General features: G+C 42.2%; 1 protein-coding gene across 6 annotated transcripts in view; it reads right to left on the minus strand.

The window, feature by feature from the left end:
• The window catches only part of PTPRO (protein tyrosine phosphatase receptor type O), a 209,965-nt gene that overhangs the window by 21,907 nt on the left and 167,217 nt on the right, over window positions 1-20,841 (minus strand). For 5 of the 6 annotated variants that reach the window (XM_075122144.1, XM_075122133.1, XM_075122129.1 and 2 more), the window contains 6 exons: window positions 18,146-18,278; window positions 16,598-16,718; window positions 14,308-14,376; window positions 10,461-10,544; window positions 2,954-2,989; window positions 854-935 (listed from right to left, as the gene is read on the minus strand). In XM_075122144.1, coding sequence (XP_074978245.1) covers window positions 854-935; window positions 2,954-2,989; window positions 10,461-10,544; window positions 14,308-14,376; window positions 16,598-16,718; window positions 18,146-18,278 — 525 coding nt within the window. The remainder of the gene's footprint in view (window positions 1-853; window positions 936-2,953; window positions 2,990-10,460; window positions 10,545-14,307; window positions 14,377-16,597; window positions 16,719-18,145; window positions 18,279-20,841) is intronic. The other variant, XM_075122135.1, reaches the window with a different exon arrangement.

The following is a 20,841-nucleotide window of genomic DNA, read 5'->3' on the forward strand; positions in this document are numbered from 1 at the left end:
CTGAAAATTAATGGTTTGTGAATAATGCTTCTGACAGCCCTGGACTCCAAAGCACTTTATTTATGGACACTACAGATACAGCAAGTTTCCTTGTAATACCTCATCATTTGGCTCATACCTGGGCGACCACTTCTAAGAGTGGGGAGGGAAGTCTGGTCTCCATGCCCATTCAACTTTTGGCTACCCTGATGAGACTGTCAGTAGGTTTGTCAGTTACTGTCACCTATTCTGATGATTTTGTTCTGACCTACCAAACTCATTCTACATAGGCCACTGAACAGCTATCAGATGGTGTCACCATCTGAGCTAGATTTCAGTAACGTTTCCTCAATTACCGACAACTCTCAGCTGCTTTTGATCCTGAGATTTATATAATTACTATTCATTACCTTAAATAATCAATCTAAAATATTCTGTAACATATGATCATAAATGAGATGGAGACAATGTGTGCCACCTGAGACAACAGTGGGTGGAATCCTAACCCTATCAAGTCAAATGGAGTTTTGCTACTATGATCAACAGATCCAAGATTCCACCCAATGTTTGTTGTTCCCTTTTGTCTTCACTTGACAATCTTGCATTTTTAGCACTGGGGAAATAAACTAGTCAGACAAGACCATGTCTTCCCAGTAAACTGTCCCTTTGTTTCAGAAGATTTGGTTGTCACCAGTGCCGTTTTTCATTTTAAAAATGCATTGCAGTCAACTTAGGCTGCCACCTGGTCTATGCTACAACAGACGTGTGAGTCTGAATGCCACACTCATACCACCCATCAGGTTCTTGCAGTTTGGCATAAATAGTCGTCCAATTTGGGAGAGGCAGCTAGGAGCTGTCATCTCCATATACATACCTCAAATTGCAGAGAAAATTTATAATCTGAATCTTTGGCCATATCCTTGATGTAGCCATCAAAGTCATCCAGCTGGACAGGGCTTTTCAAAAACACACAGAAAAGAAATTAATTTCTTAAATAGGTTTGTTTTGTTTTTGAGTACTAACAATTCACTAATCTCTATTTTTAACATTGTATTCTACTACGTAATTATACCTGGGACAGAGCTTGCAAAAGATGGAAGCTTGTGTACCTGAAATGTGACACATACTGTCCGATGAATCATTTACCTGTGATTACATGTACTGTATTGTAGCCATGTGGGCAACTGCGGCTAATAGGATAGATCTACCCACGTCATGAAGCTAAATTCTGCAGTCCATCTTGAGGCAAAATTCCCATTGGTTTCAGTTTGAATTTTGCCTGATTTAGGATGCAGGATTTGGCCCACTGGCAATGGAACATAGAATGGAGAGTCAGGAGAGCTACCAACTCTTGACCCTTCAAATCAAACTGTCTCAAAGGGGACCCTCTAGTTATAGCTCTGATTGAAATCTCCATTTCAATTAAAAATGAGCGTGGGATGCCAGATTTGGATCCCGATTCTAAGTCCCATCAGAGTTCAGATGGTCACATCCAGGGTTTATGTTCTGGTCATCTCTAATTACAATACATGGGCACTAATTCCTGGATGGCAGCAAAAGCCGCTCACTTGAACTGACTTAGTGACGTAAAAATCCCTTTCATAAAGGGGGAACTATCTGGTAAACACACACATTTAAATTTCATGTGCACCATAATCACACAAGCCATTAATAGGTTTCATTGGTGGGTCCATCCACACACAGGCCTGAATTTGGGTCAGACAAGGTCTATGATGTAAAATATGAAAATTTCAGCCCCAGAGCAACAAATATTTTCACGATTGGCTTTGAGAAGTTCAGGTGTTTGCCATGTTTGACATTAGAAGCCAAATTCTACTCTAGCATACGTGGGCACAATGCCCATCGAAGATAATGGAGCACAAACATATTGGGCCAGATCTTCAACTGGTATAAACTGGCCTGGCTTTATTGACTCTGATGGAGCTATGCCTGTTTACCCCAGCTGAGGATCAGGCCCCGAGTTCAGGCTAAAGAATTAGTCATTAGATTAACACCTTAAATAATGAAATACAAGCAGTTTCCCTCGCGTAATTATCATGTTTTAATTTACAAAATACTGAAGCATGTACACAATAATCCGTTCATGTACTTGAAGCAATATGCCACCAAGGAACTGTCTTTTATCTCCAGATAATTACTTCTCTTTACCTATTTAACATTAATGATCTAATACACAACAGCAACTGCCATCAGAGCCTGACATCAAGAAGGAAACTGCAGTACAAACAGATCCGTTCCAGTTTTTCAGTTTTTCATTTTTAAATGAGGAAAGGCCCTGTTGGAATTTCTAATTTAGCATAACTGATCTTTCCCCAGTGGTTAATTTTCTATCAGTCAGGAGCTCTTTTACCACAACCTAGCTGTTGAAAAGATACAACAAAACACAGGGTACTCTTGATTTAGTGCCGGGGTTCTCAAACTTCATTGCGCTGTGACCCCACCCCCCTTCTGACAACACAAATTACTATGCGGCCCCAGGAGGGAGGACTGAAGCCTGAGTCCGCCTGATTCCTGCCTGATTCCCCCGGGTGCGGGAGCCAGAGCCAAAGCCCGAGCCCCACTGCCCTGGGTGGGGAAGGGGTCAAAGCCAAAGCCCAAAAGGGCTTCATCCCCAGCCTGGAGGCCTGTAGCCTGAGCCCGCTGCCCAGGGCTGAATCCCTCAGGCTTCGGCTCAGCCCCGAGCCCCAGCAAGTCTAAGCCAGCCCTGGCGACCCCATTAAAATAGGGTCCTGACCCACAGTTTGAGAACCGCTGATTTAGTGTAATTATCTCTTGCCATGTGCTTCCAGACATCTCTTGATACAATCTCTCTCTGGAGGTATTTACCAGAATGAAGAATATTTATCTCTGCAACCATAACACCATATTGCCTATAATCATAAAAATTATTGTTCAGTCTAATGTGACTATTAATTTTTTTAAAACATTATTTAAATATCAAAAAGTCACATACTTGGTCAGCTTCCTCTTCTTTAATCCATTTTTACTCCTGTAAGGCAAACAAACACAGCTTTTTTCAGTATAACTCATCATCTGGACTTGATTAAAAATTAGTCCCACTGTCAAAATTGAACTTGTTTCCATCTGAATTGAATGTATAGGTTTTATGATTGCCTTAATACGTAAGTCAGGAGTGTGGGTGGAAAGCTGACCTCTTTGAAGCCAATGGCAAAACTCCCTACGGATTTTACCCTATGGTGTTAAGGCACTGCCTGCATTTTGGAGAAGGAGAGACTGCACACAGGAAACCATGTTCAGAGACCTTGGGTGAAATCCTGATTATACTGAAGTCAATGGGAATTTTTTAACCGACTTCAAAGGGCCCAAATGTCACCCCTTCTTCCTGAGCCTGGCATAATCCCTCCAGAAATGCAAGCCAAATTAGCCTGCTACATCCCTTTATAAATTGCAGCATAAAGTTCCCTAGCAGTCTAGAAGAAAAAAGGGGAACAACCAGCAGGGCAGATACAGGTAAGTAACCATTTTCATGTTCTCTCCATAGGTACTAATGCGGAGAGTGGACCAGATGATATGTCTGAGGGAAGGGAGCAGAAGGAGACTCCACCGATTGGAAGGCATGGGATGCACTCTCCTAGGGTTGGGGGTTCCACGACCACCGCTCCCAAGAGAAGGAGGCAGGTGGTGGTGTTCGGGGACTCTCTCCTCAGGGGAACTGAGTCATCTATCTGCCGCCCCGACCGGGAAAACCGAGAAGTCTGCTGCTTGCCAGGAGCTAAGATTCGTGATGTGACGGAGAGACTGCCGAGACTCATCAAGCCCATCAGCCCTTCCTGCTTCTTCACGTGGGCACCAATGATACTGCCAAGAATGACCTTGACCGGATCACTGCGGACTATGTGGCTCTGGGAAGAAGGATAAAGGAGTTTGAGGTGCAAGTGGTGTTCTCGTCCATCCTCCCCGTGGAAGGAAAAGGCCTGGGTAGAGACCGTCGAATCGTGGAAGTCAACGAATGGCTACGCAGGTGGTGTCGGAGAGAAGGCTTTGGATTCTTTGACCATGGGATGGTGTTCCAAGAAGGAGTGCTAGGCAAAGACGGGCTCCACCTAACGAAGAGAGGGAAGAGCATCTTCGCAAGCAGGCTGGCTAACCTAGTGAGGAGGGCTTTAAACTAAGTTCACCGGGGGAATGAGACCAAAGCCCTGAGGTAAGTGGGGAAGTGGGATACCAGGAGGAGGCATGAGCAGGAGCGCGTGAGAGGGGAGGGCTCCTGCCTCATACTGAGAAAGGGGGGCGATCAGCAGGTTACCTCAGGTGCCTATATACAAATGCACAAAGTCTGGGAAACGAGCAGGGAGAACTGGAAGTCCTGGCACAGTCAAGGAATTATGATGTGATTGGAATAACAGAGACTTGGTGTGATAACTCACATGACTGGAGTACGTCATGGATGGATATAAGCTGTTCAGGAAGGACAGAAAGGGCAGAAAAGGTGGGGGAGTTGCACTGTATGTAAGGGAGCAGTATGACTGCTCAGAGCTCAAGTATGAAACTGCAGAAAAACCTGAGAGTCTCTGGATTAAGTTTAGAAGTGTGAGCAACAAGGGTGATGTCGTGGTGGGAGTCTACTATAGACCACCAGACCAGGGGGATGAGGTGGACGAGGCTTTCTTCTGGCAACTCGCAGAAGTTACTAGATCGCAGGCCCTGGTTCTCATGGGAGACTTCAATCATCCTGATATCTGCTGGGAGAGCAATACAGCGGTGCACAGGCAATCCAGGCAGTTTTTGGAAAATGTAGGGGACAATTTCCTGGTGCAAGTGCTGGAGGAACCAACTAGGGGCAGAGCTCTTCTTGATCTGCTGCTCACAAACTGGGAAGAACTAGTAGGGGAAGCAAAAGTGGATGGGAACCTGGGAGGCAGTGACCATGAGATGGTCGAGTTCAGGATCCTGACACAAGAAAGAAAGGAGAGCAGCAGAATACAGACCCTGGACTTCAGAAAAGCAGACTTTGACTCCCTCAGGGAGCTGATGGGCAAGATCCACTGGGAGAATAACATGAGGGAGAAAGGAGTCCAGGAGAACTGGCTGTATTTTAAAGAATCCTTATTGAGGTTACAGGGACAAACCATCCCAATGCGTAGAAAGAATAGTAAATATGGCACGCGACCAGCTTGGCTTAACAGTGAAATCCTTGCTGCTTTTAAATACAAAAAAGAAGCTTACAAGAAGTGGAAGATTGAACAAATGACCAGGGATGAGTATAAAAATATTGCTTGGGCTTGCAGGAGTGAAATCAGGAAGGCCAAATCACACCTGGAGTTGCAGCTAGCAAGAGATGTTAAGAGTAACAAGAAGGGTTTCTTCAGGTATGTTAGCAACAAGAAGAAAGTCAAGGAAAGTGTGGGCCCCTTACTGAATGAGGGAGGCAACCTAGTGACAGAGGATGTGGAAAAAGCTAATGTACTCAATGCTTTTTTGCCTCTGTCTTCACTAACAAGGTCAGCTCCCAGACTACTGCACTGGGCAGCACAGCATGGGGAGGAGGTGACCAGCCCTCCGTGGAGAAAGAAGTGGTTCGGGACTATTTAGAAAAGCTGGACGAGCACAAGTCCATGGGGCCGGGTGCGTTGCATCCGAGAGTGCTAAAGGAGTTGGCGGATGTGATTGCAGAGCCATTGGCCATTATCTTTGAAAACTCATGGCCATCGGGGGAGGTCCCAGATGACTGGAAACAGGCTAATGTAGTGCCCATCTTTAAAAAAGGGAAGGAGGAAGATCCTGGGAACTACAGGCCAGTCAGCCTCACCTCAGTCCCTGGAAAAATCATGGAGCAGGTCCTCAAGGAATCAATTCTGAAGCACTTAGAGGAGAGGAAAATGATCAGGAACACTCAGCATGGATTCACCAAGGGCAAGTCATGCCTGACTAATCTAATTGCCTTCTATGATGAAATAACTGGCTCTGTGGATGAAGGGAAAGCAGTGGACGTGTTGTTCCATGACTTTAGCAAAGCTTTCGACACGGTCTCCCACAGTATTCTTGTCGGCAAGTTAAAGAAGTATGGGCTGGATGAATGGACTATAAGGTGGATAGAAAGCTGGCTAGATTGTCGGGCTCAACGGGTAGTGATCAATGGCTCCATGTCTAGTTGGCAGCCGGTATCAAGCGGAGTGTCCCAGGGGTTGGTCCTGGGGCCGGTTTTGTTCAATATCTTCATAAATGATCTGGAGGATGGTGTGGATTGAACCCTCAGCAAGTTTGCAGATGACACTAAACTGGAAAGAGTGGTAGATACGCTGGAGGGTAGGGATAGGATACAGAGGGACCTAGACAAATTGGAGGATTGGGCCAAAAGAAATCTGATGAGGTTCAACAAGGACAAGTGCAGAGTCCTGCACCTAGGACGGAAGAATCCAATGCACCGCTACAGACTAGGGACCGAATGGCTCGGCAGCAGTTCTGCAGAAAAGGACCTAGGGGTTACAGTGGACGAGAAGTTGGATATGAGTCAACAGTGTGCCCTTGTTGCCAAGAAGGCCAATGGCATTTTGGGATGTATAAGTAGGGGCATTGCTAGCAGATCGAGGGACGTGATCGTTCCCCTCTATTCGACATTGGTGAGGCCTCATCTGGAGTACTGTGTCCAGTTTTGGGCCCCACACTACAAGAAGGATGTGGAAAAATTGGAAAGAGTCCAGCGGAGGGCAACAAAAATGATTAGGGGTCTGGAACACATGACTTATGAGGAGAGGCTGAGGGAACTGGGGATGTTTAGTCTTCAGAAGAGAAGAATGAGGGGGGATTTGATAGCTGCTTTCAACTACCTGAAAGGGGGTTCCAAAGAGGATGGCTCTAGACTGTTCTCAGTGGTAGCAGATGACAGAACAAGGAGTAATGGTCTCAAGTCGCAGTGGGGGAGATTTAGGTTGGATATTAGGAAAAACTTTTTCACTACGAGGGTGGTGAAACACTGGAATGTGTACGTAGGGAGGTGGTGGAATCTCCTTCCCTAGAAGTTTTTCAGGTCAGGCTTGACAAAGCCCTGGCTGGGATGATTTATTTGGGGATCGGTTCTGCTTTGAGCAGGGGGTTGGACTAGATGACCTCCTGAGGTCCCTTCCAACCCTGATATTCTATGATTCAGTCACTTCAGCTCTGTCCCTGCCTCACCTGATCCTATCTCCTCTAGGAAAGCTAGTGTCACCACACAGATGAAAGAAACACAAGGACTGAGACTATACCTAGGCCTACACAGGTGTGCAAGGATTGGCAGCCCCTGGCAACCCTTTCGAAACACACATGAGGCGAAGAAATTCTAGCCTGTACATGGCATTTCACATACACCACATAATCAGAATGAGGAATGATCCTCTACTTCCACAATGAAGGCAATGGCAAATATCCCACAGATTTCAACAGGAGTAGGAAATGAATGAGTTAAGCAAGGTAATATTTAAGAACAGAAATAAAAAGTGCAGTATACTAACCACCATCATACCTTACATATTGTTCCAGACAAGGAGCCCTGGCTCAAGTCTGTCTGAAAACAGTTCTAATATGTGATGATTCACTACACTAAGGAAGACCTGAAGAAGAACTCTGTGTAAGAAAGCTTGTCTCGCTGGAACAATGTTAACCAGTTAAATTACATGTGCAAATGAGCACATTCTGAATTAATTTATCTACAGTTTCTAAGAACTATTGATCATGTTTGCTAAGACAATCAGACAGCTTGAACAAATTTTTGCTTCCTAAAAGGCCCCTCAGAAGTGTTAAATACTTTTTCTGGGCCTTTAGTGATATCTGCCCTTAAGCATGTCCTGCTATAATAAAGTTAAAACTTTTTTATTTCATGGTCATAATCAAGTGATTGCTAGATACTCTTGGCTAAACCAGTTCACACTAGCTAAGATTGGTTGAAATTAGATTTTTTTAAAATCCCAAAATGGGAAAACTAAATTTTTCAGGGAAAAATATTTTGATTTTTTTCATTTTTTTAAAAAACAAATTCAAAATGCTTTTTTAAAAAAACAACAATAATATTTTGATATTTTCAAAAAATGTTTTGAAATAGCAAGGAAAAATACAGAGGAAATTGAAAAAAGAAAATTTAAGTTTTCCCTCCTTTCATCTCCAGAGGTATTAAAAGTGTGTGTGGGGGGGGGGGGGGGGAGGTTTCAAAAGCAAAAAAGGATAAGAGGAAGGGGGAAACACCCCAAAAAGTCAAAACATATTTTTTGGAAATGAACAAAAGTTTTAAACAGGTTTCTAAAAAACTGTTCTGATTTTTTTCATAAAACAAAACAACAACAACAAAAAAGAATGAAGCAAAAACTGCTTGTTTTCTTTCTAAATAATTCCCTCTCAAGAAAAGTTTCTAGATCAGCTCCTACTACATCAGCTTCTACTCTGGCCCAGTACCTTCTTGTTGTATTGTAACAATCTATTTTCATTCATAACAGATGATGCGTCTGCAGAGTTAACATAGCTATGCCAATAACATTTCTACACCGGTGTGGAACAATTACTATGTAATACAATATATACCATTATCTATCTAACTTGAAATAACTTTTTGCTATTTAGACACTGACATGTGTGCACCTTGACTATACCCATACCCATACCCCTGAAACATTTATTTTACACCTTAATGGTAGTTTTGCCAAAGAAGTCTTAAAAATGAATTCATCCAGGCTATCGAAATACAACTTTTGTTATCCCTTGTGACTAGGGTAAATCTGAAAGATTGGCATATAGGATTAATTAAAAAAGAAAAATATTAAGTGCTGCCATGATGGGAGTGCTTCTAGGAAATCTCCAAGGAACACTTCAATAGGCACATAAAACAGATGATTGACATCAATACCCCATGAGACAAACAGAAAACATTCATTAAGCTTTCAGAATCTCAAGAGTCTTTTGTTACTTTACATTGCAATGGCTGCTGAGTATTCACAAAATGTCATAACCAAATTGCATGTAAAACGAGGACGCTTGAAACAACAGATTTCATTTCATGCTGATATTCCATTTACATTATAGGCTTATCATAGGCTTAGTAAAAAACAATCTAACACTCTGAAGGCCAGATTCACCACAGTGCCGCACCTTGTGTGGTAATTTACACAGTGCAGCATGGGTGTAGAATACTATTATCCTGATTCGATATCATGTTATATCCACTTTGGACTTGTATAAATGACTACACAAAGCATAGGTGCTGGGACTAGGGGTGCGGAGGGTGCTGCCACACACCCTGGCTTACAGTTTGGTTCAATGACTCTGAGCACCCCCACTATACAACTTGTTCCAGCGCCCTGACACAAGGGGCAGGTCAAAGGAGTACCAGGCCCTGAGTGCTTTTTGGAGGCTTTGCTCCTGCTCTTATAGAAGTCAATGGCAAAACTCCCATCGGCTTCCCCTTTCTCTAGTAATCAAAAAGTTTACTTTATCTGGATCCAATCCCAATTTAGATGAGTGTTTTTAAATATGCAACAAAACCAGAGATGATACTTCGTCTCCACAATCCTTGTATAGTATATTCCTCTGACTAACTTAACTGGGCACTGCCGCTCCACACGAATACTGCTACCATCCTGGTAAAAGATTTTGGCAACAGCGAGAGAGAGCCATTCTCTTGATTTTAGTACCAAACAGGAGAGGCATCACTTTGATTTCAGATCTAGAGGGGCACAAACTCCCTCCCATTAAGTAAAAACTTCTTGGTCATACATATATTAAGATTTCATTTATGATTTTATATGGTATAAGCAAGCTACAGACATGGGTGGTCCATGTTATGGCTGTTTATAAACACAGCAATTAAAGATGTTGGAGAGGATTATAAGCCAGGGTTGTAAGAAGCCTTTGGATCTAAATCAATTGATTAGCTATTTATCAAAACATCAATCATTTATTAATCCTTTATAAATGGAACCTTAATTTCAAGTGTGACCCATTTATTATGGTTGGGGAGAGCTAGCTCAAAGCATTTGCTGTACAAATTCTGGGCCAGTTTTTGCTCCCAACAGCAAAATGCCTATTGACTTTGGTGGAGAAAGATTGCACCTTTAAAAACAAATGGTTTGTTTTGGATTTAGACAGGTGAGCTAACACCAAGCAATTAGTAAGAGGAGACAGCAGCAGAAAGCATCATCAGGCAATCAGCAAGTGGATGAAGCAAAAGTTACAAGGGGGTTTGTAATAAAGTCATAAAAGTTGCATAGGGACAATAATGAAGTGTGTGAGAGTGACGTCTACAAAATTTTTCTTTTTAAGTAACAAAATGGGTAGGAGCATAAACAAGCAAAATGTGAAGCAAATAGCATGTATTTTGACACACACACACTCTCCAGTCCATATTTCAGCACATGAAAATTATTGTAACTTCAAGAACTTCCAACCATTTGAAAACAAAAGAACACATTTTTCATGTAGTGGGAAATTAATATGGTTTAGCTATTGCATAGGGAAAAACAAGTAAAATCACTTACCAAGGATTAATATAAAATGCCAAAAGATAATCAGTCCAGAGGCATGAGGGTAGCAGAGTTAGGAAAGCAAATACACTTCTACGCCTGTGAGCATTAATAGATAACATATATAAAGATGAAAAAAAAGTGAGGAGAGTTAGTAAGACAAACTAAACTCAGGAGCTCAGTCAATTGCATAATAGAGGTTAGTTAATAGGATAAAAAATTCCTGTTACTCTGTTAAACGTGAAAATTATTAGATTCCATGGCACTGGTACTCCATGATCCTGCAGCTTGTGTAGTAATTTATACCTGTTCAAAGTGAGTGTAAAATTATACACAACTGGATGGGAGCATTTTACAGTAGTGCAAATAACTACACAGAGTGCAAGGCAGTGTAGATTTAAGCCCAATATTTTAAAGCAATGTTAATGGATGTAATGGTGCCAGGTAAAGATGCTCCATGTGAACTCAGGGTGGGATTTTCAGCAGTGCCTAAAGTCACTAAGGTGCCTTTAAAATCTCACCCGCAACTTTGTCATCATTTATATTGCTCTAGTTTACAGTATTTAGGGTATTTCAAGGGAGTTACATTTCATTTTCAGCTAAATATAGCTATTATATAGCCCGAATTTGCAAAACTTGTTCTGGCAAGTAGTCCCATTGGCTTCAGTGGGAATATGTGTGTGAGTGTCAAGGGATCAGGTCCATATACCTTCTCAGTCCTGTTGAGTTAGATTTCTGCAAATGACCTTGAAACTGCAAAGGCAATACCACTAATAGGCAATACCAAGTCTTAAATAGTCACCATACATTATTCCTCAATGGTTTCCAGCAAAGTTCTATTTGTTCCTTTGCTAAACTCAGTTTATTTCTGTTGTTTCTGTGGGTAATTATTTATGGCAGATTTCACTACTATTAAACATAAGTTTTAGATACAAAATAACCCTTTACATTTATATTTGTGTGTTATGGACCAAATTTTGCTCTGACTTACACAGGTGTAAATCCAAAGAAACTCAGTTAATACAGGAGTTACTCTGGCTTTACAGCACTTAGTAGAATTTGGTCTTGTATAATCAAAGTACATTGCAAACATTAACTCTTAATGAAACTGATAGATTCTGCACTCATTCAATCAATGGGAGCTTGAACTGAGTAAGAATTTTGTGATTTGGCTTATCATGAATGTCTGGCAATTCCCAGAAGTAATACTGCTGACCTATGCCTGACTACTCTAAAACAGGAACAAAGAATGGACACTGCCTTTGTCTGTGGTAAGAAGAAAAGGAGGACTTGTGGCACCTTAGAGACTAACAAATTTATTTGAGCATAAGCTTTCGTGAGCTGGGGCATGTGTGTGTGTTTGAGCAAGAGTGTGCATGTGTGCACACCAGAGAGAGAGTGAAAATCAAGCTGTGTCTGCCGTAAGTGACCCTAACCCAAATCATCCAGTCTGGGGGGAGGGATAGCTCAGTGGTTTGAGCATTGGCCTGCTAAACCTTGGGTTGTGAGTTTAATCCTTGAAGGGGCCATTTAGGGATTTGAGGCAAAAAAAAATTGGGGATTGGTCCTGCTTTGAGTAGGGGGTTGGATTAGATGATCTCCTGAGGTCCTTTCCAACTCTGATATTCTATGAGACACTACACAGGAAAACCCCACATAGGGAAGTGGAAACTCCAGGAAATATCTTACTTTTTGTTGTTGCTGCTGCAGCAAATAAAGGGTGCTGGAGAGTTTGTTGGGCCCAAAATCTAGAGCGATTTTTACAGATGGGGGTGTGTGTGTGTCTGTCAGATACAAGTCTGCCTGGGGGCCAGGGAAACATGCTGCCCAGAACTCACCTGGTGATGCTGCCCATACAACCCATCCTCCAGGCAGCTATGAAGCATGGACTGGGAGAGCAGTAAAGTTAACACTAGTTTAGGCACCAATCTTGCAAACACTTAAGCACATAATTTACTCTAAGCACATGAGCAATACCACTGACATGAAGACTACATACTTGCTTAAAATTAAGCATGTGCTTATGTGTTTATAAGATCAGGTCCTTAATCCTTAATAGTTGAGAGGAATCCCTGTGGGACTGGTGTGGGGACAAAGTGGGTCTCTTCACAAGCAAGCCTCTATTTTCACAGAGGGCCTTCCACAGGGCCTGGGAGTAGGAGCAGATGTTGTTGCTAAGGCAACCCTCTTCCCTTCCACATCCCCAGGGTCGGGGATTTGCAGGTCTTCATCCCATCTGCCCACAGAGGCAGACGGAACAGTCTAGTCGATGTTTCCTTTCATCCTCTGATATCAAACAGGACAAGTGTCCATCAAACCACAAGCTAATATGATTGGAATTCCTATCTTTGTTTATAGTGACCATTTCAGGCAAAACTCGCACTGAAGTGAGGACCTCAAGATTTGGCCCCATTGCCTTAAACTGGTCAAATACTAAACAGGTATAATCTTTGAGAATTCATGCAGATGATAACTCAAGCAACAAGAATGGTCACACTTACTCATGCAAATCTAACAATGAATTCTCCCCCCAAAAGCCCTTTCTGTTTTTAATGTCTGTTGCTATTTTAGTAATTTGATTCCAGTGTGAATTTTTAATTTACAGGAGTGTTTGAGCTTCTGCCTGGGCTGCAATTAACATATTCCAAATAAGAGAAGCTGAGAAGGAGATTAGCATGTACTCAGTATGGCTGGCTGCTATTAAAGCTACACCAAGCAAGTGAAGCTTGTTCAATATGTAGTTAATTAGCAGCACTGTTAGGTATTGACAGGCTGTGCTGGGATTGTTAGTTCAGTTTGTGTGCTTATTAGCAAAAGGCTTGTTTTGGTGCAGTAGCAATCCATTTAATCCCATCCTTGCTGGCAGCCTACACCCCGTGAGATCATAGAAACAGTTCCAGGTCCACCAATTCCTCATTCCAACCCCGTTCACATTCAACAAAACTGAACCACGAGTGGAAAAACTGAAGCACTTAGTTTCTTTTCCCTATGGAGTTTGGTGGCATTTTTTGAACACTGTATTTTGGCCAGCTTTGGAAGCTACTCATGTTTGGCTTTTTTGGGGTTGCTGACAATAACTTCCCAAAACAGTAAACAAGTCAGTTAGCAGCACCACTGAACTATCAGGAACATGAACAAGAATCACAACATCAGCAGACAATAGGGAAATCACTAGGGCCCATTTTGCCTCGATGGAAGCTAATAGGGTGGATTTATTTGCTCTAACACCTCTCAGGGAGTGATGGAACTATTGATGGAATGGAGTAACTAATCAATGCCTGCTGTTTCTGCAGATGGTTTTCCAGACCTGACTGGGTGTGTTTTGCTTCCAAACACCCCAGCAACACTGAGCACAAAGTTGCAAGGGCGATTTGAGCTAGCTTGGCCTTGTTCCAAATACAAAGGAAAAATAACTAATGGCACTGGGGCTTGTATTTCTGTGAACAGAATTGTTAGCTGATGATCTATTAAGAGCAGCCTCACTGCTTGACATTAATACATCTCCATAGAGCTGCTAATGGATTTATAGATCAGCCCTCTACCGCTTTGTTATTTTAGGAAATATACAGAATGTGTGTAAGGGAAAGAAAAAAAAATGCATCTAGCCCAGTTGGAATATGTTGTGCATCCTCATTTCCTACTAAAAAATAGTTTATGACAAAAGACATGGTCCTGGGCCACCATTCAGTCAAATAAAAGACAAAACAAAACCAAAAATAAGCTAGCTTTACTTCATGTTAAATGCACTAGTGATCATATAACAAAAACATAAGAACATAAAAGTCAGACTTGCCAACGAAGGTAGCTCGTGAGAAAAGGAATGCGGGGAGGGGAAGCATGGAGGTAGCAGTATTTAACTCACCAGTTATATGGAAGTTTTCCATCTCTCTCCAATGAAGCAAAATTGACAAAGGTTCCAGCCCCACACTCCCTGTTTCAGGAAGACCATTGAGTTCAAGGTTATTATTGCTGGACAAACATAATGCTTGTTGATTTTGTCAGCGGTGTTGCCCTAATACAGATCATTAAGAGCCTGATTCTAAAAGGTGGTGTGTATCCAGGCCTCCCACTGAAGCAAGGGCTGAACTTGCTGGGTGAAGCTCAACTGAAGTCAGTGGATCTGCACCATCGTAAGCCATGTCTGGATGCGACCCTTTAGAAGTAGTGGGTGCTCACCATCTCCTGAGATCAAGCTTCCTAATATTCTGCCTCAAGAATAAGATGAGAAAAAAGTTGTCAAAATTGATTTCTGTCTAGGGATGTACATGGCACCAATCTCCATAGTTTCAGAGCACCTGCCAAGTGCAGTATTCTCCTGTTCATATGAAATCCTATTGTCGGAGCCTCTGCATTATCCGAATTCCTTCCTTGTCCCCCCAGTATGACACACATGCCCCCTGAAGCATGTATCTCATGCAGGGGGACAAGGAAGGGATCTGGATAATGTGGAGGTTTGGATAATAGAGCAGAGACCCCCAGCAAGGACTGTGAGGCGGAGGATAATGAATCACCCTACTGCTGATTTGCTCCTGCGGCAGTGGAGGGAGCCCTCTGCAGCCCCGCGGTCACTGAAGTGAGTGATCAGGGCAGAGCAGAGCCCCTGAGCCAGGAGCTCAAGGAGGATGACGAGACCCTGGCTGTGGGGGAGGCCATCCCACCGCTGAATGGCTCCTGTCCTCTCAATTATCTGAATAAAATCTGTGTCCCCCATGCTCTTTAAATAATCAGGAGTATACTGTATTTGTCCTTACATCACCCCTAGGAGGTAAGGAAGCATTATCCCCATTTCACCAATGGAGAAATTGAGGCATAGTGTTTAAATGACTTGCCTAATACCACATAGGCAATGTGTGGCAAGGCCAGGACTGGAGTCTTTATTCCAGTGCTTTAACCACAAAACCAACCTTTGACCTTCTCAACATCAAATGAAAAACCGAATGTTCAGTATTTTTGCTTGTTTGCTTTAAAAATGATTACATGCAAGTGTATAGTTCTGTTTTTTTTTAAATTCCTCTTGTGGTAGAGAAAATGAGAAAGAAATAGCCATGGGCTGCGTGCATGATAGTTAACTAGGGAAAAGAATCTGGGTTTTCACAGAACCAGCTATATGCAAAAGTAACAAACAATGCATTGAAAGGGGTCCTATGAAAATCTAGGTGATGGGGTAAATTCATTTGCATGGAGTATATAGCAAAGACGTGATGCATGAAATGCAACAATCTGTTGTGTAATCAGCGAGCAAGTTCTTTAAAGTGACCCTCTGAAGTGACATTACTTGATTTTCTGACTTCGAAGGAAAAATTCAATTTAAATGTATTATTTCACACACACATTATGGTTCTGGATTATAAGAGAACGGAGACTCCCAAGGCTCAGACCTGCAAACCTTCCGGTCACAGAACTACATACAGAGGATCTGGGTGATTAGCCACCCAGTTTAGCTAGCCAGTCAAGGATATAACTCAGACAAGAGGTGAACTGTGAGCTACAACACTAGATAAAGGAAATCAAATCTCATTCTTCAGGGCATAGGATGGCTGCTGCAGGTGTATGAAGGAACTGCATCATATGTAAAGAGCAGTACTTGGAGGGAGGGGAAAAGGTGCCTTTCTTCTGTCTGAAGGAACAAATACTGGGCACTGAGAGACTGGTCTTGATGGATTAGTTATCTGATCTGGCATAGCAAATTTTGTGTTCCCAGCAATTTAAATGATTTTGCAAAATAACCTGGATGATCTTAAGGATTCTATTAACCATTCATCTTTACCTGTCTTAAAACCATCTCATATTTCATTTAATATTCAGTAAATCTGAACAATCAAATGACTCGAGAGAATATGACTGCTTAGACAATCAGCCCTTAAAAATGGCTTGAATTTGCAATTTACCAAACCCTACACAGCTCCAAATTAAGACAGAGGTTGAGGCTAATAACTCCATCCAACAGTAAGAATAGCTAAGGGATAAAGCAAGTAGTAGTTGTACTCCTAAAAAACAGCGGAGAACAGGGAATCTTCAGAGGTACTATGTTTACAGACATCTCAAACACCAAGTGAGCACAGTGGGTACCATGTGCCATACAAGCAAAACCCAATATTATATTTTATCCATTCTTTTAAAGCTTCCTGGACTTAGAATAAGACTGGACCTACCTGGCCATTTGCAGATGTTTCCGCCTGAGTACAACAAGAGTCACAAGCAGCAGTCCAATCAGGAGAATGCTCAGGATGGCTAACACAGAGATCACCACTATGTTGGGATTCATCTCAGTAACTGCACACAAACCATGACTCTGGGTTATTCATTTCAGAACATATGGCCTGTATTTTTTTCATGATAATTTTATATTCTTCTCAGTTGATCTTCGGAGTGAGAAATCTTATCAGTGGATGTTAGGGCAGGTTTACGGTCACAGACCCCATACAATTCAATAGGGGAAATGACATGGTTGTGGCAGAGTTGCAAACCTCTGCACAGGAAGGTTTTATGAATGTTAGTGAAAAGGAGGAAAAAGGTAGGGAAGGAGGAAAGAATAAGTGTATATAAAATTGGTATCTTATTTATCTGAGTCTCTTACAATGCACTCCAACATCTGTGGCATTGTATGCCAGCAATAATCAACACAGTCTCTAACCTGAGTCTGACATAAAGGCCCAGTTCTCTGTTTGGGTAACTCAGTTGAAGACAACTGAATTACTTCAGCAGATAATTTGGCCTAAAATATTTTGTTGCAATTAGAGACAGAGTCAAAGCTCAGTAACATTCTTAACAGGTATGTTTGCATCTGCTTTTTCAGATTTATTTCTAGTTCTACAGGACATTATTATTATTATTTATTATTTGTATTGTGATGGCACCAAAGAAGGGAGTAACCTTGCTCAGTAAAGCTTACCATCTATTATAAGAGTGCCTACAGAAGCAGTCCTTAGAACAGAACAGGGGTTTAAGCTAAGTACTACACGCTGAACTTTGACATTTACATCATAACATTACTTGTCAGATATGCTTTAGTCACTGATCCTATGGTCTGATCTCATTAACTAAGCAGAACTGAAACTGATTATTCTGGATGGGAGACCCACAGCTGTAAGGAAGTGGTAATGGTGATTCAATAATGGCATTCTTTCCTCCGAGTAAATTTGAGCCCAGAACCCATAAGAATGCTAGAGGGGCTTGGCTCCATCTTTTTAGTTTCTGACCTCTCCAGGTCATTCAGCTGCCCTTTCCTTTTCACCTCTTCCCAGATCACCTTAGGCAGAAAGAGACATTCCTCATTACCACAGAGGAAGAGCCCCGGCCTAGTAACTGAGTCTTTGCTCATATTTTGCCTGGACACGGTGAGGATGATTTCCTCTACGGATGTCATCCGGGCAGTAATCCCAGAGTCTTCCTTCGAACTGGAAGCAAGGGACTATGAATTAAAAAGCCCAATCTAAAATCAAAATAGAATTATTTTAAAACACACACAGTAATTGGGGTTTCACTACTGATTAAAAAACACACTCTCTAGTGGTGAACATACGTAACAGCAATACTTAATACTTAACACTTAAAAGCTGCTGCCCCATTCCACCCTGGAGCTGGCTACGTTTCAGTGAAATAATTTAGGTATCGGTAACACCTGAAAAGCAGCTTCAGAAGGAACAAAGAGGCAAACATTATAGCTGTATAGAGAGTGGAACTGGCAAAGTCCGGCTTACCCATGGTAGAGACAGCTATGAAGGTGGGAACACTAGGGCTGTTGTGGCTGAAGGTAGTCACGCTGCAATTGTAGGACGTGGCAGGCAGTAGGCTGGAGATAGTCACTACATGTGAAGAAACAGTAACAGGTTCCTAAAGATACGAAAAAAGTACACTGTAGTTTGTCTCTCTCATTCAACTCTTGTTTTCTAAGTGAATTGAGATCTGGCAAAAGAAGCCAGCCTATTTAAGTGCTGGGATGGTGGGCAGGGCCCACCAAAGCAATGAAAAGAAAGATCTGCTCCTGAGATGCAGGAAGGGCCACAGAATCCAAAACTTAACTGATTATGGGTGGCAAAAAATTAAAAATGGAGATGGAGGTGCAGGTCTCAAGGCCAAATGAAGGACCCAGAGGGGGAAAACCAAGCAGAGAACCTTGGACAGTACCCACTCTTCCAATTTGTCCAGGGAGTCAGCAGGGGCAACACACAGGAACTGTGCCTAGATGCATCCACAAGGAACTGGAAAATGGACCCACAGCCATAGAAAACTTCCCTGTCAAGCTTCTTCCTCCTGGACCAATGGATGGCAATCTTAGCTAGTACCAGGGGGAGATTGATGAGGAGGTCTTGTGCCTAATCCAGACCTACAACTCTGAAGGCTAAAGTCATATTTATCCACAGAGCAGCTACAGTAGCAGCAAACTCCCCATATGCCATCTTGCAAATGTGCCTCATCCTTTCCTTGGAGGTACCTCCTTCACCAGTGGAGAGTAGTTCAAGTATCTTTGCACTTTGCCCGCTGGTGACTTTTTTGAATAGGAAGAGCATAGTAAAGCCCCAGGGATAATAAACATTTATTAATACAGCAATCAGACCCCTGAGTCTTGATTTTCTAGTCAAGAAATTTACACTTCTCTGCAAACCCTATAAATCTTTGTACAGAGTTTTAATGGCTATTTCTGTGTTTGATGGATAGTGTAAAAGGTGTTTCATAAATGCTGATACGATGAAAGAAAGTCAATAAAAGAAATGTGTGGAGCTGCAGAGAATGTTCTCATTGATAACCCTTTTTTCCACCAAATCAGCTAAAATCAAAAGAGGTTTATTGATATGAAAATAGGGCAAAATAAATTGGGTGTTTCAGCTGGTAATTTTGAAAGGGAACTAAGAGTGTATTTGTGATCCACAGCCCTGGGCTAATGAACACTGCTGGTGAAACATTAGGCAGCAAACTCTGATGGCCACAAAAACAGAGAGTGGGAGTTCTGGACAGGTTTGCGATCCTTTATAAGCTCCTTTTATCTTTGCAAGGGTCTCTGTTGAACTACAATTCTGAGATCAGTTACGCTGCTGCACATGCGATAGCACTGGAATAACGGAGCTGAATTTGCCTCTTCTAGCTGAAGGACCATAGAGCAGGTCTGGTATGGCAACAGAAGCCGGTTGGAAGATGTGTTTTTTTTTTTTTGGGGGGGGGGGGGGGGAAAGAGGTGTCCCCTCATGGAGAATTTTGAGTAAAATGAAAAAAGTATATATTTTCATCAACATTTTCTGTGAAAAAAAATCAACTATTGAAAAACTGAAACCCCCAAACCTGAACAATTTTTGGTTTTCTGATGGAAAAAATAATAAAAAAAAATAATGCTGGAAACATTTCTCATGAAAATATTCATTTAATCCAAAACCAATTTCTCACTGAAATTAAAAAAGAGGTAAGAAAATTTTCAACCAGCTCTAACAGCAATGGTTTCACCAGTTTCTCAAAAAAGGCCTCTCTTGGGCACCAGAAATATAATCGAGCCTCCCGCCTTTTAGCCTGGGATTTGAAGATGGGTTGGGAAAGGGACTTTGCTGGATAAACATTAAAAACTGGTGAATTTAATGAAAAACGAGTTGATCTTTTCAGTACACCTCCCAGGGCTAGATAACCTTGTCAACAAACCGTGTCAACTGGCACCCTTGTGAGAGTCTCACCAGAGGTAGGTGCTGGACATGGAACTACCCTCACTACTTTAATAACCCCATGATGAACCTGGACTGACTCAATCCTAACAATTGACATAGACCAAAAAGTTTTTTTTTAAATGAGTGCCTAAAGTTAGGCTTCACATCCATATTTAGGCACCGTGTGGCTCCTGATGAAGTCAACGGAGCTGCTGGACACTCAGTATGGCGACAGGATTACTGGCCTAGTGGATGGGGAGAAGTAGTAGATGTGATAAATCTTGATATTAGCAAGAATTTTGACAGTCCCACATCACATTCTCATAAGTGAGCTAAGGAAATGGAGGGAGAGAGAGCTAAGGAAATTGAGGGTAGGGATAGCTCAGTGGTTTGAACATTGGCCTGCTAAACCCAGGGTTGTGAGTTCAATCCTTGATGGGGCCATTTAGGGATCTGGGGCAAAAATTGGGGATTGGTCCTGCTTTGAGCAGGAGGTGCAGGGGGTTGGACTAGATGACCTTCTGAGGTCCTTTCCAACCCTGATATTCTATGATTCTATGAATATAGATGAAATTACTATAAGGTGGGTGCACAACTAGTTGAAAGAGTAGTTAATCGTTCATGATCAACCAGGGAGGGCTTATATAGTCGGTTTCTGCAGGTCAGTCCTGGGTCTGGTTCTATTCAATATTTTTATTGATGACTTGGATAATGGAGTAGAAAATATGTTAATACAATTTGTGGGTGACATAAATCTGGGAAGGGTTGCA

Source organism: Caretta caretta, chromosome 1 (assembly GCF_965140235.1).
Source record: "Caretta caretta isolate rCarCar2 chromosome 1, rCarCar1.hap1, whole genome shotgun sequence".
In the NCBI taxonomy this organism is placed as follows: domain Eukaryota; kingdom Metazoa; phylum Chordata; order Testudines; family Cheloniidae; genus Caretta; species Caretta caretta.